Here is a 27,727-nt window from a genome sequence, read left to right on the forward strand (position 1 = left end):
ACAGGATCAGGCACCAACAGCACAAGCGGGACAGAGGACGAACAGCATCAGCATGTGTTGCATGACCGTTGTGGGTATTGAGCTAAAACAATACATACACAGGCATATTTGTCAATCACATAATGGACCATGACGTATTACAAACACCATGCATGTTCCCCCACTACACATAACCATAATCATTGTAAAGTATGCCATAGATGAGGCATGCACACTGTAAAGACATCTGCGGTGACAGTAATGTGGCACAATGTACACTTAGGAATACTTTAACCACATACATGGTTCAAGTTTGTTCTGAGGCTATGCTGCATTGGACAATGTACATGGCCTGTGGCATTGCTCAGAAGGAAATAACTGCAATGCAATGAGGGTACCTGTAATGCTGCAGAAACTATCTCCACACAACAGCCAGGGACAGTTGGTACCTTTGATCCTCAAATTTGTGCAATGCTGAAAGGGGTCCATCTCCAGATTTCCCCTTGGTCTGAGTATGAATTACAGACTCTAAAGGGTGATCAGGCGAGGAAAGGAGAAGATGGGAACAGCATGGAGGGAGATCTGAAACAAAGGTAAACAAGCTTCACAATTCAAGACTTCTTGGCACTGAATAACATTATACTCGTGATGTATACTGTAACAGTTACACCTGTGTACTTTAACCACAGCCACTGTATCCATTTTGTCAGCACAGGTTTTAAAATGATACAACATCTGAGGTTTTTAACATGGACACATAAAAGGATTGCAGAGTCTGTCTCATAAATGAAGTGTGTCTAACGCCCACCAGGCTGCTTCAATGCAATTAGAACCATGCGCTCACAAACTTACTCACAGTGTATGAATGTGGCTCATTAAATACAGTGAATTGAATGTGTAGCAGTGCTACTCACACAAATCAAATAACTGTAGTCAGCCCTGGGAACCACTGAGGGTCATGAATGTAAGATACACATCACCAGCTATAGCCGTACTTAGCTAATGCAACGAGGAAGGGGATTATTTTAACACGAGGAAGCCTAGCAAGAGCCAATCATTGGCTCTACAAACTGTGCCTTACAATGCCAAACATGACAAGCAGGTGTGACCAAACTCTACTGAGAGCAATGAGGAACAAACCCAGTAAACCACCCCTACCGTCCCCAGGATATGCAGCAAGGCACAAGAGTTAGCTGCGATTCACGTCAATCAACTGGTGTAACGGAAGTGTTTACATTAGCAACACCACTACGTTGGTACGTCATCAGTGCAACATTCCTGCAATCATGGGAATAGAAAGTTGACATAAAGTTACCAAGAAGGCTTGCAAATCTGTGTTCTCCACCGGCACTGAGGTAGCGACCAGACAGTAACATTACATACTGGCACATGGGGCAATTCATCCATACGAACAGACTCACTGGACAGTTGTCAGAACATGTGGGATATACAGTGGTCCACACCTTCACAACATGTCAATAGGTAAACCAAACTGTACTGGGCCAGAACATAAATGTGATGAGCCAAACACATCTGCTGTACACAGTGATGTTTCAAATCCACACAGAGCCTGTGGTAGTGATGTCACACACAATGTAAACCGGTGACATCCGCAATGTGTCTGAACCATGGTTTCCACACATTGATGTATTCACTAGTGTCATCAATCAACAACAGATGAGTGACAAGAAGGGTGATTGTCCAGTCATGGGACTGTTGCAATAGCCATCTTGATCCATGTTAATTACACATGTATGTATGCTTCAACAATAGACACAGAAACAGCTCCCACACATTCACAAAGCATACCAACCCAAAAAAACATGTTTAGATATCTTACCCAAAGTGACATTTCCACATGTCTGTGCATGGAACGCTGATTCAACACACTTTGCAATAATCAGGATCGATAGCAGGAGTACCAAGATGACACGAACAGACAACAGGCAGAGCGACCTGTGAATGACAGGCACACAAGGGGACACATTAATAAGATTTGCATACAGACATGGACATGTGAAAATACATCACAATGTAGTACACATGTACATTACAAATTCACTCATTTCACATATGCGTGTTTCATGACATCATCATTTGTGTGAGACATCACAACAAACATCAAAGTGTTTTCACGTACAGTCAGCTGGACACACAGTATGCAACACATGCCACTCAATGCCACCAGTTTGCACACGACTACCCAGTCACTCACCATTAAGAGAAGAAGTTGCATATGAGCTGATTCCGGATATCATCCTCCTCCTCCTCATCACTTTCATCGTGCCCAAGCCCATCATCCTCAACGGGTGGATGTTCCAGCTCATCAGGATCCAGGATGAGTGGCACGGCCTTCTCAACTGCCATGTTGTGCAGCATGCAGCACACAATGAAGACGTTACACACCTTGACCGGGGCGTATGGGAGGGATCCGCCGGTCTTATCAAGGCTCCGGAATCTGCTCTTCAGGAGTCCAAACGTTCGCTCAATCACGCGCCTGTTCTGCCTGTGTGCATTGTTGTACCGGTGGTCTGCTGCTGTCCTTGGGTTGCGGAGCGGTGTCATGAGCCACGGCATGTTGGGATATCCTGCGTCTCCTACAAATATACAGCGTGTTGAAATTGGGCTAAAGCAATTTCGTCACAGCAAACAATAAATTATACATATAGGACAAACAGAGTATACCCACCAACAAGACATGCCCGATTGTTGCGCAGCTGCAGCATCATCTGTGGTACCCTGCTACGCTTCAAGATGAATGCATCATGGCACGATCCTGGAAAACGTGCACAAACATGGGATATCAGCATGTTAGCAAAACACACCACAAGGGCATTTATTGAGTGGTAATGCTTCCTATTGCGGTAGGCTTGCTCCTGAGCTTGTGGTGGCACCAAAGCCACATGTGTACCATCAATGGCCCCAATGACATGTGGCATCCCTCCCAGGGCATAGAATTCACACTTGACATCTCTCAACTCTTCAGGATTTGGAAATTTGATGAATTCATCAATGTGCTCTAACATGGCAGCTAAGACATCACATAGAACACGGCTGAACATGGTTTAGGACATACCCCCACATCTGTAATGGTAAATTGAAACGTACCTGTGGCAAAAAAATGTAGGGCTGCCATCACCTTTAGCTTTGGTGTCAGCGCAGTTGGATACCTGTGTCGCTGTTGTAGATGTGGTTCCAGCCTGTCTGTCAAGTCCTGAATCAACTTTCGAGTGAATCTGTAACGTCGGATGCAATCACGTTCCCTCATGCTCTCCAAGTCAGGAAAAGGCCTTGGTAGAGGCGGTGCCCTGCAGGACATATTTTGGAAGAATGCAGAACAACTGTCATCCAAATACTATTCCAATGTACATAGCACACGCAACACTGCTACTACACATCAAGGTACTATTGGGTCTGGTGTCAGCAATACTTCCTGGACACATATGCCAGCTTCCTGGCACTTCAAACATTAACCAAGATACATCTGTAGTCTTTTTAAAAACACATTACATGCACACAAAACAACTGCTGGGCTGCTCTGAGTGAGCACAGCAAGATATCACTGGAGTGACACACATCACCAGACCTGCATTAGAAGGTTGTCATCCCATACAGACAGCTGACTACAAGGCACAGACCCAGGTTCCATGGAATGTCTGGTGTACATATCATCCAACTTGCTAATGAGGATGTGTGACAACGCAACACCACAAGAATTGTCATGATGCCCACATGTATGCATGGTTATCAATGATGTATGATGCAATCCGAACCAAAAGCCATTGATAAGGCACATGTGCCATGGTGTGCGTACATGCAAAACCATTTCAGTCACAACACAGACACATTATAGATGCACCAAAAACACATGCATTTTACGGAACCCAAACAGTAAATTCAATCTGTAAAATTACACACATAGCATTATTACTTAGGGACCTGATGAATGTCAAATTGACAAGTGAAAAAGTGCCACGGTCCCTGGCATCATGACACAGGTTCCGGAAGTGATGACTGTGCCAGCCCAGTGTTTATGTGCATGACAACATGTGCATGATGATACGAATGCTAAAAGTGGAAATGTGATGTGTACCACATAGTGTCCCATTACACATCACATGTGTCAACAGGTCATCACACATGAATTGTGCAACATGAACTGATATCCTCTGCTATATCAGTGACTGGCACACCTAGGGCATGCTCATGTAAGTATGCAATGAAACGAACATGATAGACATTCTAGCATTAACCATACTGCAACATCCCTGCCATGTGTGCGCCTCGAATCACTATTGTAATGGTGCCATACGCGATTGAACCGTACACCTACCTTACGTGCGTGTATGCGGGACGTTCCACTATTGAAATCGGGCCATATGCGATTGAACCGTACACCTACTTCACGTGCGTGTGTGCGGGACGTTGCACTATTGAAATCGGGCCATACACGATTGAGCCGTACACCTACCTTACGTGCGTGTGTGCGGGACATTGCACTATTGAAATCGGGCCATACGCGATTGAACCGTACACCTACCTTACGTGCGTGTGTGCGGGACGTTTCACTATTGACATCGGGCCATATGCGATTGAACCGTACACCTACCTTACGTGCGTGTGTGCGGGACGTTGTACTATTGAAATCGGGCCATACGCGATTGAACCGTACACCTACCTTACGTGCGTGTGTGCGGGACGTTTCACTATTGAAATCGGGTCATACGCTATTGAACGGTACACCTACATTACGTGCGTGTGTGCGGGACGTTGCACTATTGAAATCGGGCCCTACGCGATTGAACCTTACACCTACCTTACGTGCGTGTGTGCGGGACGTTTCACTATTGAAATCGGGCCATACGCGATTGAACCGTACACCTACCTTACGTGTATGTGTGAGGGACGTTTCCCTATTGAAATCGGGCCATACGCTATTGAACCGTACATCTACATTACGTGCGTGTGTGCGGGACATTGCACTATTGAAATCGGGCCATACACGATTGAACCGTACACCTACCTTACGTGCGTGTGTGCGGGATGTTGCACTATTGAAATTGGGCCATAAGTGATTGAACCGTACACCTACATTACGTGCGTGTGTGTGGGACGTTGCACTATTGAAATCGGGCCATACGCGATTGAACCGCACACCTACCTTACGTGCGTGTGCGGGACGTTGCACTATTGGAATCGGGCCATACGCGATTGAACCGTACACCTACCTTACGTGCGTGTGTGCGCCTCGTTTCACTATTAAAAAAGTGGCATACGCACCGTACTTGTGTGTGGAACACAAAAAAGTACATAGGGGACACCTAGGCTATGAGTAGTAGTACCAGAATGCAGGCTGGTTGTCACGGATACTGAGATTTCAGTGTGTGCTACAGGTGTCCTGCAAAAGTCAGTTGGGCAAAACTATACAATGCTGCAATGTTGTTGTGGAGCTGAAGCTCAAATTTTGAACCATGCAAATGTGTGTCAGGGCCTTATGTTGGAAGTGATTGGATGAAACGTAGGATGCTAAGTAATGTGGCCTATCACACTGTACTCCTGATACTGAAAGCCCCTCAGCAGCACTGATTTAAGGCTGCATGTGGCTGTGAGAGGGCACTTGCCTGCACAACATTGGAGTGGACAACACTGCTGCAGTCTCTGCATTCCCTGGACTCTGATTTTGCTGACCATGGAGAGGGCACCTGAATTCAGTGAGGAGGAGAACCAGGCCCTGCTGGATGCCCTCTTACCAAACTACAGCAAGCTCTATGGGAGACCAGGGGAGCAGGTGAGTGATGACTGCACTAGCTTTGACTGTGCCCCTGTTGTGTGAGTGTCACTACAGCCATTGTGTATTTGTGGATCAGACATCCAATGTGGTTTCTCTGTGATTGCAGGGTGTGTTCATTGTGGTGTCTCCCATGCAGAGCATGTTGTAGTAAACGTGTGTTTACTCCTTACATGCATTATGGTAACTGTGACATTCAAAGCATACTGATTTACGCATTCTGCTGTGCCACACCATGCAGGGTTTTTTGACATGATTTAATGAGCTGTAATAGTGTGCACCCCAGATTGACAGCTGAATGTACTCACTGATGTTTATGTTTTTTTTGGATCTGTGGAGATTTTCTACATATGCTGTGTTTGGAGTCATGGGCATTGAAGAGTGTGAATGTTCCTTGTCACCTGGCTGAGTGTGTATGTGATGTTTTACAATAAGTAAAAAGGAAAGAGAGTCACCTTTGAACCCAACAGGAACTGGGTCGGTTACAGTGTAAAAAATGAAGGCGTTCCCTGGGTTTTTAGATATTTCTATATTTAAATACTCAACTCAACTATTCTCCTCTCATTCAACTAGAACCACTCACTCTATATGTTCTCAAAGCACATATGCTGTATTCCTTTCTTACTCAATATGGGGAAGTAGAACCACAAAGGCACAAAATAAATCAACAATTCCAAGTATACATTCAATTACATTTATTAAAAAGTTTTTTTAAAAAAGGATTTTAAGTTTGTTAATTTAAGAATGATTTTGACAAGAAAACGTTTTTTTGCAGCATATCATTCTGTTATCAATTCTTAGGCCTCAACAGTTAATTTTTAATACAGTGCCTAATGTCAATTTGTACAAACAATAAAACAAATAATCATAAAAACCAAGAGGTTTATTTTGTCGACGCGTTTCGGTGGATTCCGCTTATATGCCCCACCTTCCTCAGGACAATTAAAAACACAGTATTCTTTCATCAAGCCTCTCAAGGTATCTTCCTATTCATTCATATTTTCCTATTGTGAGTTATAGTTATCAGCATGCACTTCACCTGTGATGCTGGACAGTGCTGTCATTGGGCTCTTTACAGGCTATGTTGTTTGCTTACAGAGATGAGTGTGCCTCAAAGATTTTTGGAGACATGTATGTAGTTGCGGTGCAACGCTGTTTTGTCCTAGTGCGCAGACTACAGTGCTCACATTTCCCATGTGGTTAAGGGTGTGTCTTTCTATGCAGCAATGATTTTGATCTTCGCAATTGCAGGCACATTAGCTTAAGCATTGTCCAGATTTAGGACATGTGGTCCACTTCACATGACAGCCAGTGTGTGTTATGTGCTAACAACTGTATGATATGGTGATAGATGCCCCTGTGAGGAGTGACACATTTGAAGTGATGTCACATTGATGAATGTCCCTAGGCACTCACAACACTTGTTGAAACTAGTTAATGTTTGGAATGTGTACATATGACACAATGTGTACGTTACACTTATGGTCTGCATTATAGTTGGCTCACAAGGTAGTGCACACCACACAACATGTACAATATTGTTGAATAAGCAGGCAGGTTTAGAATGAGGCCAGTGTTAGTGGTTAATGGTGTGCCTTCATCGACATCGACATGTCCCCACAGTAGTTTTGAGTGCTTGTGACTCCTTTGCTGTCAATTGTACAGACTGGTGTGTGTCAATACATGAATAAGAAAACAAGTTACTTACCTGTAACTTCAGTTATCCAGTATTGGTATCTTTCATAGATTCACATGCCTGAATCATTCCCCGTCGACGAGGCGGGAGTCCCACGGTAAATAAAAAAGCAGTGCAAAAGCACTTTGTAGTAGTAGTAGGCCCTAGGAATAGGCCTGAGGCCTAAATTATAGTAGCCTATCTACCTCATTATGTAAAAAAGACCAAAGTCTTTGCTCCAACCAATCAGCTCACAGCACCCTCTAGAACCTTCCCTGCAGAGCCAGCTCTCCTCAGATTTTCGTAGCACAAGTGGGAACAAGTATCCCAAACTTAGAGAACTGACTCTCCGGGGAGGAGGGTGGGTTGCATGTGAATCTATGAAAGATACCAATACTGGATAACTGAAGTTACAGGTAAGTAACTTGTTTTCTTATCCAGTATTGGGGTATCTTTCATAGATTCACATGCCTGAATCAGAATAGCAAGCAGTAAACCTGGCAAAGTCGGTTGCGGATGGTGGGAGACTTATTGTAGTGCACCCCCATGAATGTACCGTTAACAACCAACAATCGCCTAGAGATTGACCTATTAACAAGTCATCTTCCGAACCAACATAGAAATCATGCAATTTCCTACAGGAACGGAACCTTAGTATCATGGAAACTCAGTATATGATAACATATGTCTGTATATCATAAACAACAACTTGAATTGTATGTACTTTTTCAGAAATAAGCCAACATTAGAACCTGAATGTATGGAAACATGTGGCGTAAAAAACGGTTAGGCCCACTGCCGCATCATTCTGCTTTGCTGATTGTAGGCAGTAATGTTTTGTAAACGTGTGGACATTCTTCCATGTCGCAGCACGGCAAATGTTTTCAAGCGTCACACCTGCAAACAAAGCTGCAGACGCTGCCACAGCTCTTGTGGAATGAGATCGAACAGACCTTGTCAATGGTCGGTTAGCCTTAATGTGACAGAACTGGATGGCAGAGGCTATCCAGCTAGAAAACGTAGCTTAAGTGACCACTATAACCAATGTAATCCGGCCATAAGTCGCAAACAGATGATCTGATTTTCTAAAAGTCTTGGTCCTCTGTAGTAGAAGTTTAAGCATCTTTTGATGTCTAAAGAATGCAATGTTCTGTCCGCTGGGGTTGAAGGATTTGGAAAGAAAACATGCATGTCCTTAATCTTACCGGTTCGTTAGAGTGAAATTGTGTCGGAACCCTAGAAATGAACCCAGGATTCGACCAAAGGGTGACATAGTTCCGAGGAAAATGTAAAAGTGAGGTGTTCCTTCTAGTGAAAGCTTAGATTTCACGAACCCTTTTTACCAAAGTAAGAGCCAGTAAAAGAGCAACCTTCCAGGTGAGGAATCTGAGAGCTGGTTTATGGATCAGCTCAAATGTACACTGCATCAGCTGCACTAGCAATGCAGAGTGCTCACCCTGGGAGGGCGCTCGCACTGGAGAGAAAGGCTCGGAAAAGCCCTTTCATAAACTGTCTGACAAGCGCCGAAGAGCAGAAAAAAGAAATTTTTTAACTTTTCCTAATTCTGGAAAGAGCAGCAAGACACATTTTGTTTGTTGAAGAAAAACTAAGCCCAGACTTGGCTAGAAGAGCAGATAATGGAGAACTTGTTCTGCAGTAACTGTAATTGAGTGAATGGCTATCACCTCACACTAACCGCAAAATCGCTTCCATTTGAGGCGAGAAGCCTTGATTGTGCCTCGGGCACGAGAATTTGCCAACATTTCACAACAGTTCTTTGAAACGTTGATGCCCTTGAACTCTAATAAATGATAAGCTGTGCGTGCAATAGTAATGACTGTGGATCCGGACGAACCACTTGATCTCCGTCCCCTGCCAATATCGTAGGCCCAAGCCACAGCCGAATGGGCTTGTCTATATATAAACAATAGCAGACGTTCCGAGAACCAAAATTGGCCAACGGGGTGCAATCTGAATCAGATGGTAACCTTGCAGCTTCATCTTGCAGAACACCTTCGGAACCAATGGTATTGGTGGAAAACTCATACGCACAAACCCCTGACCCTAGCATGGACAGGGCATTCCCTCTTGATTCCTGTTAAGGAAACCTGCTGGCATAATATCGGCCGTCCTTGTTCTCTCTGAATGCAAAGGGATCCCGTGCCAGATTAACCCAAACTTGGAAAAACTGGGTTACCTGTCCCTTTCCCGGCGTCCACTCGTGACAGTCCGACTGAGACATGCTCAGAGCATTGTGGAGAGCCCTGACGTGTTCGGCTCTCAAGACATCTTGTGCAATGCAACTCCTTCACACAATTCCTGAATCTCTTGCGAGAGTATAGCAGATTTAGTTTCTCCTTGTGTATTGATATAAGACATGCGGATGGTGTTTGCGGTCTGTACTGGCACAGACAAACCCTCAATCCTCAAGCGAAATGCTTGGGAGGACAGAACAGCGTTGTGGAGCTCAAGCCTGTTGATCTGCTGTTGTCGTTGTCTTTGAGACTATGTTCCTTGAATTCTGCAAATCCTGCCGATGACCTCCCCATCCTTCCATGGAGGCATCAAGCGTTAAAACAAACCCTGGAATGGTTTGCAGGAACGTGCGACCCTGGGCAATATTTCCTGTCTGCGACCAGCAATGTACAGGATTGCTCATGCACGGCGTAACCTTGATGGTATCGTCGAACGAACCCATTGGTTATTGATCTTGAAACTGTAGTTCTATCTGAAAAGGTGTCATTTTGAGCCATGCTAATTGTACGAGATGTATCACTGAAGAGCACATCTTCAGGAACGAAACAAACATTTGAACTGAAACTGACCTTATGAAGTTAACCTTGCCCATTTTTGAAAACACAACTGGTGGGCGTGTGACAAGAATGCTTTGTTGCGGATTGTGTCTAAACCTGCTCCGAGAAAATACATTTACTTGGAGAGGGCCTAACTGCAATATGCTGTCGTTGAGAATCAGCCCCAGAGAAAAAATGAGATGGGTACATCTACTGTGGCAATCCTGATTTCATGTTCAGAAGGACCTTTAAGCAGCCAATCGTCTAGACAGGGGAACACCTGCATTCCTCAAGATCTCAATGTTGCTGCCACTAGTACCAAGTACTTCGTGAAAGGCTCTTGGTGACGATCTCAGCCCAAACGGGAGCACTACGCACCTATAATGGGCGTCAGCCGTGTGAAAGCGAAAATATTCGTGCTGTTTGGGGTGGACAAGTATGTGGAAATTAGCACCCTCTCCATCCAGAGAAGCCATAAAATATCCTTTGGTGAAATAACATAATTGTTGTGAAAACGAGGATGGGGGGGACCCCTGGGCCTAGTAGTATATGGCTGACTGATGAATTCCATGGAATGGCCATTGGTTACTAGGTTTAGAACACATTGGTCCGACATAGTTCCTTGTTGCTTGGAAAACAAAACCCTGAAACCTTCGGGACCACGCGAGAAAAGGATAAAATGATTGGAACCTTGTGGTGATCATGGCCTCCTGTTAGTGTCTCAGTTTGGATACTAAAATCTCGTTCGTGACAGGAGAAAGTAGACAGACTATCTACGGAAAGATGCCTGGCTGCAAGGCTGTACTGAGATTGATACTGTTCATCCGTTTGGTTTTGGTATCTTCCTCTTGATGAAAACCCCATTATTACGCTTCTCTGAAAGATCCGCGCCCCTATTAAAGGGTGCTTAATGGTCGTGCATTATCAGTGCCCGGTTTTATAACTAAGGGGGCATCATTCAAATGTTTAGCAAACCGACAACTCTTCATCATAGGCCATGCCTAGAAACTTCGCTCAGGGCTGAAGGCAGCGGCTTTAAGCCATTCCTGGCATGCACCTTCCAACAGAATCTTTCCTGCATCCCGCTTTCGGTCCTCAGGAATGAGGTCATTGAAATTCGCTATGTCCAACCACATTGGACGATCATAGGAACCGATCAAGGATAAAAGATTGTCAGCTCTACTAGAGGCCACTGCCAAAGTAGAGAAATTATTGTTATTTTTTTTTTTTTTTTTAATAAGGTTCAGACGACATTCTTCTTTGTAAGGCGGTGTGGAGATAGGTATTGCAGGATTTTAGATTGCTAATGAGCAGTCTGTGAAGTTACAGAATCTGGTAACGGTGGCCTATCAGATTGGATGGGCTGCTAGTAGGAACACATTATTTCTATTCTATGCGCAGAAAAACTGCTGGAATAGACTTAGTCTATTATATGTACCACTCTCGTGATGCATACCTCCTCGAAACAATGAAGGACATATTCTGTTTGCCTGTAGATGGCAGTAAAAATCTAGCTGTTGCCCACTACGTTAAAAAATATATACGATGCTCTTACCGCTGAAGCCATCTCAGCCAATCTCATGATAGATTTTGTCGTAGACATGGTCATGTAAGTGGGGTAATTGCAGACTAGCACGACGTCATAGATGACCGTCATGAGCAACCCTTCCAAACGAGGCTGTCAGACGACAGCTATATACAATGCCATTGAAGATGAGGCATTCATAAGTGAGGGCATCCGTAGATGAGGGTAACAAATGGGGCCATTTGCCCTTCGTAGATGAGGCAATCGGTAGATGCGGTCATTGGTAGATGAGATCATCAGGAGATGAGGCCATTGGTAGATAAAACCATTGATAGACAGAGCCATTGATAGACTAGGTCATTGGTAGACGAGACCATTGTAAGACAAGGCCATTGGCATAAAAGGCCATTATACGAGCAAGCCCTTTACAGAGGAAGCCATTGATAGACGAGGCCATTGGTGGTAAACGTGGCCATTGGCAAACGTGGCCATTGTTAGTGAATGATGCTGTCATAGAAGACAGTCATAGCAATGCCATCATAGATGAGGTTAAAATAGGCGATATCCTCCGTAGATGAGGCACTCATAGATGAGGCAATTGAATGATGGTCAGCCATAGATGATACCATGCATAGATGGAGCCATGTGTAGTATAGACCATGCACAAATGAAGCCATATGTATATGAAGCTATCCTGATAAAGCTGTCATAGACGTCCGTCGTAGCTAGGCATTGCCATTGTAGATAACACTATGAAAAAACAGCAGTCAGATATGAGGCCATCATCAATGTGCGGCCGTTGTCGACGACCGTCGTAGACGAGGCCCGCCGTAGACGAGGGCCGTAGACGAGGCCCGCCGTAGACGAGGGCCGTCGTCGACGACCGTCGTAGACGAGGCCCGTCGTCGACGACCCTCGTAGACGAGGCCCGTCGTAGACTAGGCCCGTCGTCGACGACCGTCATAGACGAGGCCCGTCGTCGACGACCGTCATAGACGAGGCCCGTCGTCGACGACCGTCATAGACGAGGCCCGTCGTCGACGACCGTCGTAGACGAGGCCCGTCGTCGACGACCGTCGTAGACGAAGCCGTCGTCGACGACCGTCGTAGACGAGGCTGTCGTCGGCGACCACCGTAGATGAGGCGGTCGTCAACAACCCTCGTAGAAGAGGCCATCGTCGACGACCATCGAGGAAGAGGCCATCGTCGACGATCATCGTAGATGAGGATCATTTTGGTGAGGCAGAAATATTAGACATGGAGATATTTGGTATATACTCCTAATGTCCGGTCAAGAGGGCTTCCCTGATGTAGTGCAGGGATGAAAAAAGGGAGTTGTATCCTCTGTGAGAAGTGCCTATAAAGACTCAAGGTGAATCTTATGGCTTTTATGCGCGCTCTCAGTAGCGCGACTTCTCCCTTCGACCTGACCTCATCCTCCTCGGAAGTGGCAGGTTTGTATGCGCGCCCCCAGTAGGCTCCTGGCGCGACTTCTCCCTTCTACCTCTCCTCATCCTCCTTAGAAGTGGCCGGTAAAAGCCTCTGACCCAAAGCGGCCTCATATCTCAGAACGTGAGAGTTACTGAGGAAAAGGTTAGACATAAATCATAGTCTATTACCTTATTTACTGCCATTCTGCCATAATACCGCCTTAATTGGGTCAGAGAAATGAAGTACGAGCTTGTAATCCAAAAAGAAATAAAACTGAAGAAAAAACTGAGCAGAGCTCAGGGAGACTCCCTTCACCCACGACGTGCGGTGAAAATCTGAGGAGAGCTGGCTCTGCAGGGAAGGTTCTAGAGGGTGCTGTGAGCTGATTGGTTGGAGCAAAGACTTTGGTCTTTTTTACATAATGAGGTAGATAGGCTACTATAATTTAGGCCTCAGGCCTATTCCTAGGGCCTACTACTACTACAAAGTGCTTTTGCACTGCTTTTTTATTTACCGTGGGACTCCCGCCTCGTCGACGGGGAATGATTCAGGCATGTGAATCTATGAAAGATACCCCAATACTGGATAACTCCGTTGGACAATGTATATGGTATATGGTCCATGCCATTTATTTCTTACAGTGTTTCATCTTGAAGTGTGCAAGCTGTCTCAATAACATTGTGTATGTTGTTTGTGTGGATTTCCTTCTGAGAGCTCTTTCATGTTGGCACATACGTATTTTTCAGAGGCTATACAAGTTGATTATGTGAAGTATGCAGAGTCCGAAGATGCAAAGATTTTATGCCATTACTTTTCACTAAACACTACTCCATGGGCTCTGGGAGTGGTGTATACCTTGGGTAGTGAGGTGTGTTACTTTGCCCTGAGTGGAAACACAACTGTTTAATTTTTGAGAACTTCAGGTGGCAGAACTTCATTGTATAGATCAGCTCTCATGTGAACAAACCAAACCTCCTCAGTGTGACTCTCACTCGAGTCGTGGCCTGGTCTATTATTTGGATCCTTGTGTGGAAGTAGCATTGTGTCTTTACCAACTGTGCAGTACTAGTCTTAAATATGTGCAGAGTTATGTTGCTGTTACTCATGATGCATGCCATGATTTGCAATGTGCCCAAATAAAAATATGTTCATGTGTCAGATGTGTACAGGTGACTGATGCATTTTTGTTTATTCTCCTTGCCAACAGCATCATCAACCGACACAGGAGAAGACAAAAGCACGGACCAGGAGGGGGGACCCAGCCGCAGTGCCACCAGCGCTGAGGAATTGGAGGAAGCCAGTGGCACGGAGGGTGAGGGGAGTCAGGTGGCCGGACCTTTTGAAGGGGACACTTCGTATCATGCGGACGGCTCGGCTTCTGACTCCCAGGAGGAGGGGGAAAAAGCGGCGACAGCTCCTTCCGACCCCTGTGTCTGTCCCCACCTCCTCCAGACCCATCTCCACCCTCCCAGTTGCTAGGGTCCCTTACGTCCGTGCTGCCCCCCATGTCTCCTTCGTCCCCGGCACCGCAGCCCCTGCCCCTGTCTCCCCTGCTGCTCTCAGTGCCGAGTCTGTGGACCTACTCCGGCAGATTCATGTTGGTCAGACATCAATGCTGACTGTCCTCCATGGCCAAACTCAGATCTTGACACGGTTGTTGTCATTCATGGAGAACGTGTTAGCTAACATGTCTGACCAACGTCGGAGTCTATCGTCCATAGACTCCTCACTGACGGCAGTACTTGCCCTCCTGCAGCGGTCCGTCCCACCCACTCCTTCAGACCCATCCACAACCCCCTCACCAATACCTGTCCACAGAACACGCAGACACACAAGATCACACACCCCAACAGACCCACCCAGCACACCACCACGGACGTCTATGCGCAGATCACCAGGCACCCAATCTCAAGGGGATGCAGGCACTCCCACAGGGACTGGGGTCAGACGGCAGGCACGCAGACACATACACAGTCCACAAGACTCAGAGCCCTCTACCTCCACTCCCATTGCGTCCCCGGGTACAGGTTGTGGTCTGGCGGACCTGGCAGCAGTGTGCAGCGCAGAATATCTTTTCAGCTTTGGCGCTGCACAAGCCACTGAGGAGGATTCCTCCCCCCTGCACCCACAACACTTACCCTTCCTCTGATGTCCCTGCAGTGCCGGACACTGACCCAGATGATGCCCCCCATGGGTCCACAAACCTTTAATATCATCATGTGCAAGCAAGTTTTGGGGTGACAACCTCCACAAGATTACAGCTACAGAAAAAATCTTTATTCTGGACTGGATATTGGCCTTCATTTGAGCCTGGACTCATTTATGAAAAAGAATTTCTTTTTGGTGCTGAATAAAGCATTTTATTTTTCATTCCAAACTATGTCATTTCAGGTACTTGCTTTAGGTGCTGTGTGCCTAGGAGTTGGTGTCATGGTAATGTTTTGGTATTGTGAAAGATGTGTATTTTGTAATGGTAATGAGGTGGATCATGGTATCTCTGTAGAAGGTAATTATCTTGATTTGTGTGTGTTCAGTTTGCCTACAGACAATGTCCAAAAGAGTGTAACTTCCTCAGTGACACACGAGATCTTATGTACAGACAGTTGCACAATATTTGTGGTTACTTTGGTGCACATTTCCTTTTTTTTTTTAAAAACATTCCCTTCAGCAATGGCCATGCCAGCTCACAAATGAGTTCTGCTCATTAGTCTGTGCCATCCATGCTACTCACTGTACTTGTGTTTGTAGTATGTAGTAATTCCTTCATGGACACCATCAGCCTTTTGCACAATATGCTGATGTATGATCACAGCCTTACCCTTATGTTTGGATTTCTTATACAGGGTATTTGTGCAGACAACTCACAATGTAGTGCTTTGTATCTAAGGGGTTTCAGCACTGTTCCTTCCATGGAAGAGTACACGTTTCACCACCCGGACATTTATATCAGGCCCGGAATATACATGACAGTGTCTTTTTCCTTTTTGGTGTATTTCTTTGTTGGGCGGTTATACGACTATACACCATGAAGTAAGGATGGGAGGGTGTGTAGGTTGCCTGCAAACTCCATGGGTGGATATGCATGTGGGATCTGACATCACACACACATGTGGTGTGTCAATCAGTGTGCGACAGAAATCCATCCTCCATGGAGTGGGACACTGCTGTAAGTGATGTGTTCTTATGGCACTAGCAAGACTGTCACAGGTTAGGGCTGTAAACATACACCCATGTAGTTGTTGTATGGTGATGATGATGCCCCACCCTATAACTGGGCACTGCTGGGAGTCATATCCACACCCCCCTCCTATGTCTGGGCACTGCAGGAAGTCATATCCAGCCCCCCCTCCTATGTCTGGGCACTGCAGGAAGTCATATCCAGCCCCCCCTACTATGTCTGGGCACTGCTGGGAGTCATATCCACATCCCCCTCCTATGTCTGGGCACTGCTGGAAGTCATATCCAGCCACCCCTCCTATGTATGGGCACTGCTGGGAGTCATATCCACACCCCCCTCCTATGTCTGGGCACTGCCGGGAATCACATCCACACCCCCCACACCCGGACGGCCCCCGGATCGCCACGAGTCCTATCGTCCGATTTCCCTTTTAAATATTGAGGCCAAGATATTGGCCAAGGCCCTTGCAAACAGACTGCTTCCGTATATAACAGACCTGGTACACCCGGACCAGGCCGGCTTTATGCTCCAAAGAGCGACAAGGCACAACATTAGACGTGCACACGTGGCAATAGAAGCGATGGCAAAAACGGGAGATCAAGCGGCGCTACTACTGGCAGATATTGATAAGGCCTTTGATTCCCTGAGTTGGACCTATCTATACGCGCTTCTTCCACGGTTAAATCTTGGGCCACACTTTCTGTCATATTTTCGGCTGCTGTATGCCGACCTGACAGCCGCAGTGAGAGTGGCCGGAGAAACGTCGATGACCTTCCCAATAGGGCGGGGCACCAGACAGGGGTGCCCCCTCTCGCCGTACCTATTTGCCCTGGCTATGGAGCCGTTGGCTGCATGGGTCAGGATAGATGCGCAGATGCGGGGCTTTGAATGGGAAATGGGGCCATCAGATAGAATCGCATTATATGCGGATGATGTCCTGTTCTTCCTTACGGATGTGAACCGCTCTGGACCACGAGTCCTTGAGATTATGAGAATCTTTGGGGAAGTATCGGGGCTACGTCTGAATTTACGGAAGTCCACGCTTTGGACGCTGGGAGATCGCTCCGGGATGGGGGCATGGGCCTCGGTACTGCAGCTGGCGACGGGGGTCTCAAGTACCTAGGGGTGTTCTTGACTGACACACCGGCTAATGCCTGGGAACGCAACATCGTTCCAGTGTGGAACAAGGTACAACAAGAGATGAAATGCTGGTCCCGAATGCCCCTCAATATATACGGCAGGTCAGCCATATTCAAGATGGTTGCCCTCCCTCGCTTGCTATACCAGCTGCAGAGCCACCCATACCCGATCCAGTCGCTATGGTTCAAACAAGTCAACACCGCTTTAAGCCAATTTCTATGGGCCGGGGGGGTGTCGAGAGTAGCCCTGCGTACATGTTTTTTATCTACCTATTGTGGGGGACTGGTGACATCGGACATATTGTCCTACTATCAGGCAGCACATCTCGTGGTATTAAATGATTGGTGGTATGGGGACAGGGGGGACCCAGCCTACGCCCTTGAGAGGTATCTAATGGACCCGAACACACTACACACCATCTTGTACTCGGCACGGTTAAAAAAGGGGCTGCCAAGCGCCACACAGGTAGTTTTCCAACTCTGGAGACAAGCATTGCGTCGCATGGGATGGTGGGGGAAATTGACAAGGGAGATCCCACTTTGGCATAATGGGCAGCTGCCGGCACTGGCGTCGCTGCAGGGCTTCGGAGGATGGGATTCGATAGGAATCTCCACACTAGGACATGTCATGAAAGGCACAACACTGAAGTCATTTCAGGAACTTAGCGAAGAATTCAGTATGCCCCGCACACAATTCTTTAGATATTTACAGTTCAGGCATGCCCTCACGCCCAAGCTAGAAGGACTGGATGTCCTGCCAGAGTTCAGCCCGATAGAGGCAAAGGTGTTCATGGGAGATCTGGGGGAAAAGAAAATATCCCGTATATACCAGACATCAGTTACACACTGTTCTACAGATCTGCAGTCCCTACGGGATCGATGGGTGCATGATGTGGGGGAACTGGAGGAGGAAGACTGGCGCGAAGTCCTTGAATCCCCCAGGGGGGCGGCCATCGCGGTCCGCTTACGCCTGATACAGTTCAAGTACTTACACCGCACCTACTTTACCAGAGAGAGATTGTGGAAGGCGGGCCTGATTGAGTCCCCAGCATGCTTGAGATGCAGTGGCGAGTTGGGTGACCTCATGCATACGGTGTGGGGATGTAGTGGTCTGGTGAGGTTTTGGACTGGAGTGTGGAATTGTCTGTCGGAGGTGCTGGGATGGGACCTCCCCCGTGCTCCGAAGTTGGGGCTGCTGCACGTTCTGGAAGGGGTGGGAGGTAATATCCACAAAAGACACTTGCTCCTACTGGGCCTTACAGTGGCGAAAAGAGACATTGCACAGGCCTGGAAAGACCCCAGGGCTCCCACAGTAACTGGGTGGAAAAAAGGTCTTGACTTTTGCATGGAACGTCCAGTGTTCGAGGCTAGAGGCTGTCCCCAGAAACACTACAGAATATGGAAAAGGTGGGCGGGTTACAGGGGCCTGTGGCTTGCACCCCCAGCGCCTGCAGGGGCCGTGGAGGAACAGCTGTGATGGGCATATAGAGGCCATGATGTATACACAGATTTGTATGTTACTATTCAATGTGGTGTCGGAGGGACGTTGTGCACAGGGGGGGGGGCCATGGGGGTGGATGGGGAAAGGGGTGAGGGTGGGAGGGGCGTTTATTTTCTTGATAAATGCATCGCTGATTTTTGTTGTAATGTACTTGATACAGCCTCTCCGGGGTTCGGAGTGCTGTGTCGTATATGTGATTCATTAATAAAAAGAGTTGTTAAAAAAAAAAACTATTTCCAGCCGCACCCACCTCCCCCATTGGTCTTCTTTTTTCCTTTTCACCACCGTGTCTTTATTTCTACCCAACACTACCACCCCTCTAGTTTTTGTCCCTTGGTTAGTTTTTGCTAAGACTACAAACCCCAGCTGCTCCATAAGATATGCCTTGTTACCTTCTATGTGAGTCTCTTGTAAACAAACCAGGTCCAACTGCAAAGTGTTCAGAAGTGCAGCCACTCTATTTATCATTTATTGAGGCTATTCTACACGCCATCTGGGTTGATTCTGTAACCAACAAGTACCCCTACTAATCCGCTAGGTAGAGAATATGACTGTTGATACCATGCATTTCCTTCCGTGTCCTGTATATCTTGTACATACGTTGCCATATTTCCTACCCAAGTGTGCTGTGCCAAGCTCAAATCACCATACCTTCGTGAACCCTTTCTCCCCCCCCCTCTGCCCTCCCCCACCCTTCCCCCTCTTTTACCCCCCCACCCCACCCCCCTACCCCCCGCCCCCTTACAGGCAAATAGGTCGTGAGACCTATGTGTGGCTGCATCAAATTGTGCAAGTCGCTTCCCTCCACTGCTTCATTCTATCCAATGCTGTGTTGTGTTACTCCATTTTCAAAGTTTACCACCATAAAAAAAAAAAAAGAAAAGAGAACACTTAAACCCTTCAACTAGTATCAAGGACTCGTCAGTCCTACCCCTGATCCAGCTTTCTGCTTCTTAATCTCATCTAGTGCTGGGCTTTGATCTCTGAAGAAAACTTCCAGACCTTCCCTTTTACCACTACATTAAGCCTTGAAGGATACAGGAGATATGCTTCTGCCCCTTCTGCCCCTAGGGCCTGAAAAGGTGCTATCATTTGCCTCAATTTCCATCTGCGCTCAACAGTGGTTTGGCAAAAGTCGGGCCTAGTGAAAAACGTGACACCCTGAAATGATCGCCTACTGTCTGGCCTTGCTTTATCAATGATCTCTTGCCTTAACAAAAGGTTCCCTATGTTGACAAGAATTGCCCTAGGTAATGCACCCGGACCTCCTGCGGCCTGCCCTTTCTTTAACACAAAGGGGAACTGATGTGCCCTCTGCACCTCTCTTTCCCACTGCCACTGGGATTCTGGAAAGGCCCCCCTTTAACAGGTCTACAACAAACTGCCTTACATCCTGCCCTTCTGTCCCTTCTGCCACACCCAAAATTCTGACATTGTTCCGTCTCTGCCTATTCTCAAAATCTTCCCTCTTCCAGCGCAGGTCCTCCGCCATCTTCTCATGTTCGGTTTTAAATGATTGCCAGCTCCCAACATCGTCCTCCAATTTTCCTGTACGCTCTTCTACCTCCGTTACTCTGGCCACAACTTCTTTATACAGTTTATTTACTTTCCTAAGAGATCCTTGAATTTTCTTAGTGGCCTGCCTTGCTCTGCGGCTATCTGATCTTGCTTCGGCTTGCATCTGCTTAAGGGTGGTGAATAGAATTTCAAAAGAGTCACTTCGAAATGGGGCCTCAGAAGAGGGGCCCCCAGCTGCACCATTATCCTGGTATACCTGTGATGTAGCCGAATAGTCCCATACTAAACGTCTTTCAGGTTGAGATGGAGACCCAGAAGCACGCCTCCTTGATCTGGGGATTTTTTTCGTTGCGTGGAGTCTTTTCCAGAAGTATCAGAGCCTGAATCTGTTCCCTCCTCCTCCTCCTCTAGGCTTCCTGAAGTTATAGATTCGGATTCTGTGTCCTCATTCACAGAAAAAAAGCACTCCCCCTCTATTGAGCCACCTTCACCCCATTCTGTTTGATTCTTAATCCTGGTTCTCCCCTGATTGCTTTTGCCAGTCAAACTATCCCTGCTGCCCCAGATATTGTTTGTCTGCTTCTGGGAAATCATCTCTGCTTCCATTAACAGCAAAGCCCCCAGCATATCCGCATTCCCCTGGTCTCTGTCCCCAGAGTCTCGTCGGTACCTCCTACCGTTATTTGCGCCACCTTGGACGTTAATCCTGCCGTGCGAGGCTCTGGTGCTTCCTCTATCCGCGAGCCATTACCATTAGCAACCTGTTGCCCGGGTGTCTGCGCCGCTTCTGAACCTCGCACGGGATCCAAGCGTTGCCTAGCAACCTGGTGCCCCGCGTTTACTGCTGCTTCCGCAGCATCCTCGAGGACGCTTCCACCGGCCTCCAACTGCTCCTGTACTCCTTCGGACTGCCCGGGGAACACTTCATTGAGGGTAGGTTGTCGCATCCCTAAGTCTTTAGTTTTCGGGGCATCTTCTCCTTTCGCTGTTTTATCTGCTTTGACCGCTTTTTGGTTTCGATATTCTGCAGTATTAGCCAGAGCGCTTCCCGCCGTCTCCGCTATCTTACCGCGAAGCTCTGTCTTTCTTTTTGCCGGGGGAGCCGGGATAGCCGGGACCTTACGTATCGCCCCCAGAGCCTTCCCAGCCTTTCCAAGGCCTGCTTCGATGCTCGGTGTAGCCACCCTCACTGCCTTCTTTGGTGCCGATAAATCCGACATTTCTTTCAGTTTGTCCTGCTTAGCAGGCCGAGGGGGCATCTTGAAGACCAACCCTTGATTCTTTTCGCAGTCTACAACGCCAGCCCACCGTACAAGCTTCTTTCTCAACCAGTCCCAGCTTAGTCCAACCCTGTGAAACTGCTTTATAAGCCGTATATATTCTTTCAGTCCTTGCTGCCACCAGTGTTCACCAGCCATCTAGGGTCCACAGCGTCTTAGGCATACCATATCGAGCATAAGCAGGAGAGGGAAGTGGTGCAACTTCTCAGCACAACTCCTCAGCGGCCATCTTGCCGTGGATGTGCTTTTGAAGCAGTGATTTAATCAGCCTTCGGTGCGGTAGACATCCTGGTGAGATTTTGAAGAAGCGCTTTCCGACTACCTGGAAAAAGTCCAAAATAAAAAAATACCGAAGGAAAGTTTGTTAAAGTCATGTGAAGGTTGATGCCGTTTGGGCGCGCCTCGCGCTCAAAGTTAAAAAAAACAAGCAAGCGTGCCTCGCGCAGAAAGGAGGCAGCAGGGGTAGGGGAGAGAAAAACAAAAAAAATATGGCAATTATTCAATCAAAATAAAAATAAACAGATAACGGTGGTGGAGACACCCAAAAAGGTGGAAGAAGGCACACTGGAAGCATCACAGGATCCTAAGTGCAATTGGAACCATACGTAACAAACGAACAATAGGCAACTTGTCCAGAAGGGATGTATCAGGAGGAATTGGACCCGCGCCTAGCAATTGAAACTATGAATTCTTCACCAGGCAGAGCAGCAGATAAAAGAAAATAAACACAAGGCTATAACACACCAAAGTATGTTAGAAAAGAAAGAAAGAGAAGAACTGAGAGTAATGATACATACAGACAATCAGAATTTTACAGTGAGTAAGGAAAGGCAAACAGTGGAACCGAATCAGAGAATTGTGCAATCAATATTTGAAGAAAACAGAGACACAAACCAATGACGGATAAAAGGCGGACGGGGGAACGAAACAAAGGACAGCAAGATTGTAACACTGTGTTGAACTTAACAAAGAAACCACATGTGACTAGTAGTTTAGAGAGGCAAAAACCAAAACCAACAAGCATTTGCAATGCAATAGGTCTTGCATTACTGAAAGTTTGAGCTATTGGTGTTGCATTAATATTTGCAACGCCAATAGCTCAAACTTTCAGTAATGCGAGACCTACTGCATTGCAAATGCTTGTTTTTCAAGCGGGCCACTTTAATTACCTGCACTTCTGTGAATGCAAAATGATTTGCACCAATAAACATGCATTGTGTGTCCCTTAAAATGTGTGACTATCTTTATTCCTGCGCCCAAACTTTTGTTTGCAATTTGCACAATACTCCTTTTTAGGTCTCGCCTGTCGATGCGCATGCGCATCGAGCAAGCGAGACTATAGGGGCTCATCCACACTTTATCTAACTTGCAAGGAATCGTGGCGATTCCTTGCAGTGCCCGTGACTTTTAAGCTCAATGCGCATGTGCATTGAGCTTAAAAGCGCGTGCACAGCCGCCCGCATTCCTCCGACACCTTTGAAGTGAAGCTTAGCTTCACTTCAAAGGCCCGGCTTGTTCACACGCACATGCCGCTCTGCCCCGCTCCGCCCCCTCCCCTGAGTCATCCTGCCTGCCCCTTCCCGCCGTGTCGCATTTCTCCTCCCCCCTCCCCTCTCTTCCCTCCGTCTTGTTTTGCTACTTTTCCTTATGCTGCCTCAGCAAGTGTCTGAGGTTGTTTGCTCCGTTATGCCGAGAAAAAGGTTTTCTTTTCGTGATCAAGCTTATTTCCGACCAAGACTTTCTTTTTTAGGGGTTGCTTTGCATTTGAGAGTGTTAGTTATAAAAAGTCGCTTAATAACGTTTGTTTGCTCCGTTATGCCGAGAAAAAGGTTTTCTTTTCGTGATCAAGCTTATTTCCGACCAAGACTTTCTTTTTTAGGGGTTGCTTTGCATTTGAGAGTGTTAGTTATAAAAAGTCGCTTAATAACGTATCGTTAAGTCCAGCCCGCTCCGCCCCCTCCCCTGAGTCATCCTGCCTGCCCCTTCCCGCCGTGTCGCATTTCTCCTCCCCCCTCCCCTCTCTTCCCTCCGTCTTGTTTTGCTACTTTTCCTTATGCTGCCTCAGCAAGTGTCTGAGTTTGTTTGCTCCGTTATGCCGAGAAAAAGGTTTTTTTTTCGTGATCAAGCTTATTTCCGACCAAGACTTTCTTTTTTAGGGGTTGCTTTGCATTTGAGAGTGTTAGTTATAAAAAGTCGCTTAATAACGTATCGTTAAGTCCAGCCCGCTCCGCCCCCTCCCCTGAGTCATCCTGCCTGCCCCTTCCCGCCGTGTCGCATTTCTCCTCCCCCCTCCCCTCTCTTCCCTCCGTCTTGTTTTGCTACTTTTCCTTATGCTGCCTCAGCAAGTGTCTGAGTTTGTTTGCTCCGTTATGCCGAGAAAAAGGTTTTCTTTTCGTGATCAAGCTTATTTCCGACCAAGACTTTCTTTTTTAGGGGTTGCTTTGCATTTGAGAGTGTTAGTTATAAAAAGTCGCTTAATAACGTATCGTTAAGTCCAGGTCAGTGTGCTACAGTCTTTTTAGGCAGTTGATTCTTGAAGTCAAGCTGGATCGATCTGCACAGTTTTGGGTGTGTGCTACTCTACTGAGAGAACTCTACTGTAGTTGGTAGCAGTTAATATCTGAAGTTTCGATGGGAGACGCAGGAGGGCACGTTTTGTTATATGCAAACTCCTTTGCCACTCTTCCCCATGTCCCATCTGTTTATTTATGGCTTGTAATTGGCATCAATTCTGTACACCTTATTTACGGTTCCTGCAAAATGTGTAGCGCCTGACTATCCTGTGATTAGTTGCACAGCCCAATCTTGATTCACCAGCGGTTTCCGTGACACAGGGCTGACACTTAAAGTAAAGGCTTGTTTGGTGTTTAATTTAATAACTTATTTACAAGTGTGTTGTCCATCACATACACGTGAGGGCACATCATCTTGGGCTTACTCCTAGTATCGAATTAGCGTGTCTGCCTGTACCCAATTGGAAGTAATTGGCATTACACGTACATGTGTTCCAAAATGTCTCCCACCGTTAGAGCTTTTAGAAATGTTTATGGCTTTTTTTTTTTTATTCTTTAGCATTGGCTACAGGAAACAAAAATGCTAAAGATTTACAAAAAAACCCATAAACAATTCTAAAAGCACTAACTCTAATGCTGCGAGACCTATTGCATTTCCAATGCTTGTTAATTTAAACCACTATGAATAAGCAAAATGTTGTTTTTACTTGACCACTTGCAATGTAGCGTAAATCATGAAAGAATGTGAACTCTAAGCACAAACATTTTTTGCGAGTCAGATGAATCTCGAGTCATCTCAACGCTTTAACTGTGTTTATAACGATGAAGACAGCAGCATGAATAGGTCATCTGTAACTTCTTGCATTACAGTATTAATCAACCATCGAGCTTGGAGATGCTAACCCCGTCATACAACTGGTTCCCACTCTATATTTATTTACAGAACGAATCGAGATGCACATTTCCCATTTTCAGTACAGAAGTCTGAAAAGTATTTCTGTTAAGAAATGTATGTTTTAAAAATATAACATTCATGATTCCTATTTGAAATACGTAATTCTTCCTTAAGGCAGTGGAGAATGGCATGTACACATGTAAAAGATCATAGTATCATTTGCATACTTAAAATGGGGTCAGGTGCAATGTGAGTGAAGAAGTAATTCTTTGCTTTTTAAGCGTTCTACTTACTTTCTTTGACCAACCGAAATAAATATATAGAGTTCATGAGCTGTGTGGACTACACATAGCGGAGGCACGAGTGAATAAACACGGCACTACATCATGCAGCCACAACAACCAACAGAAGCTGCAAAGCAAACCAACAACAAATGGCTTCGGTCAAATGGAGAGCCACCCAGTACAGTTATTCGGTGCTTCTTGAGGGAAGATAAATATCTGCTGCGGAGGAGAGCGCATGCATGAGATCTCCTACTTCCCCCGAGGCCAGGAAAAGCAGTGCCCTCTTGGACGCCATGACTGAAAGAAGTCCCAGAGAACTTTTACCATGGAAATGAACTGGTGCCCACCCTCCCCGCGTCAAGAGGAGGGCGCCCTTAGTTGCGCCACAATACTGAGCCTCCTCCAGGCTAAGAAGGGGGTGGAATCAATGAGGAGGGCTGGTGATGTCATTAGGGTGCAGAGGAATTCCTGGATGAGTTATTTAAGGCTGCGCCCTGGAGTATTCCGCCTCTTTGTCCCCTCAGACCTCCGGCAAGCTGCAGAGGTGCGTTGTTGACAAGGAGCGAGGTTTCCGGTCGGCGGTGTGCAGTGTGGCACAGGAGGTTTGAGGGGGCCTAGGCGTCGCGTTTAGTTTAGTATTAGTGTATAGTTTAGTAATCAGGTTCAACTTTCATTCGTTAAAAGCGCCTTCACACCACATAGAAGCGGTATTAAATGCAGTGTATGGCTAGTAGGTTCCGCCGCGGTAGGCACGCCCGCGTTCTCAATGCCGGAGTTGTGAATTTATGCAAAGGGGGGAGGGCGCGGTTCTGGCGACTCGCGGCTGCTGCCACAGAAGTGGGGGCCCCCACCCATAGCCAGCCCGGACGCGCCAAAGGATTCAGCAGGAGACGCATGACCGTGTTATGTGGTCTCGCTGGTGTTTACCCCTCCGGGCATCAGAAGCGGTTACGCAGCTGGCACTTCTTTGAGTGCAATGGCGGAGGTGAGGTAAAGCGCTCATGACCTCACTCAGTCTAAGGTCCTCCCGTTTTTACCCTGCTCGCCTTAAGATGGAGACGTTAGCTCACGGTTGCAGAGGGGGAGGGGGCACGTCAGTAGCAGATGAAATGTGGCTCGCGGTGTGAGGCGGCCCACCGCTGTATGCGGGGGTACACGCCTCAGTCTCATAGCGGCGGCATTGGTCAACAGTGCACACATTCCACAACGTCAAGGCGAGCCCGCGCCGCAGCTGGCTTCCGCATTGTTATCCAGAGCTTGGACCGCAGATAGGGATGGTCCCATTCCCAGACCCTAAGCGCAAGACCTACGAATGTGTTTCATTCCAAACAACGTTTCAAGGCACCATTAGTACTGTACCTTTCTTGAAAAGAAGCAACTCTGAGGCAGATGTGTGTAAGTGAAGACTTTATTCTGTCACCCACTCTCCAAGACTGCTAGAGGGATGCCAACATTCTAAGGCAAGCTCTGGCAGAACATACCAAAAGGGGAGGGGGAAAAAGATGGCGGAACGTACCAAAAGAAAGAGGGAAAAGGAAGGCAAGATTACAACATATCTCCCTTCGGCCAACATAAAAGAAATAATAGAAATGTGTGAGCATAAAACAGCCAACCTACAGAAATAACAATTTAACGAGCGGTGAAGTATGCCAAAAGGAACAGCAGGAAGGAAGAAAGAGGAGACATCCCCCCCAGAAGTAATACATGCAAAGGGTGAGGAACATCATGCAACACAATATAACATTTCCTATAGCCAACGCAAAACATTAGCAACAACATCTGCCACCGATATTGACTGGAAACTAACATGGAGTGGTACTATGCGGATTGTTGTAAACCCTTGGATCTCTCCCTCTGATGGAGGAAAAAGGTGAGATTTTCATTCCTTCAATGGGAGATGTGTGATAGGTCCAAATACCATCTCTTATAGTTGTGTCCACATCCAGATTGTTGTCAAGAGCAAATAGCATGTGTTTGATAATTATCTGAACAGAGTTGGCAATGAGCTCATTGGTTATAGAAGGACAAACATCAGTTCCTTTGTGTTTGATTCCAAAATTTTCCATGAACTTTTCCATTTCAAAAGAAGAGAACATTACATTTTTTCCCGTGACTAAGTTTTCAGGTACACCTTCACTAGTGAATGAATCTTTTAAATGAGGGCGCTAGTTGCTCGTGCTTGATCCACTTGGACGTGTAGTCGATGAGCAAGAACATGAATTTCTTTCT

The 27,727-nt window shown here is 46.7% G+C and overlaps 2 protein-coding genes across 9 annotated transcripts in view; one reads left to right on the forward strand and one right to left on the reverse strand.

Annotated features, from left to right (window-relative positions):
* The window catches only part of LOC144768536 (uncharacterized), a 1,350,740-nt gene that overhangs the window by 826,971 nt on the left and 496,042 nt on the right, over nucleotides 1–27,727 (reverse strand). The gene's annotated exons all lie outside the window — the stretch shown is intronic.
* The window catches only part of LOC144767004 (uncharacterized), a 268,113-nt gene continuing 266,569 nt past the window's right edge, over nucleotides 26,184–27,727 (forward strand). The window contains exon 1 of the mRNA XM_078650663.1: nucleotides 26,184–27,368. Within this exon, the coding sequence (XP_078506789.1) occupies nucleotides 27,145–27,368 (224 nt within the window). The 5' untranslated portion in view covers nucleotides 26,184–27,144. The remainder of the gene's footprint in view (nucleotides 27,369–27,727) is intronic.

The sequence above is a fragment of the Lissotriton helveticus genome, chromosome 7 (assembly GCF_964261635.1).
Source record: "Lissotriton helveticus chromosome 7, aLisHel1.1, whole genome shotgun sequence".
NCBI lineage: Eukaryota > Metazoa > Chordata > Amphibia > Caudata > Salamandridae > Lissotriton > Lissotriton helveticus.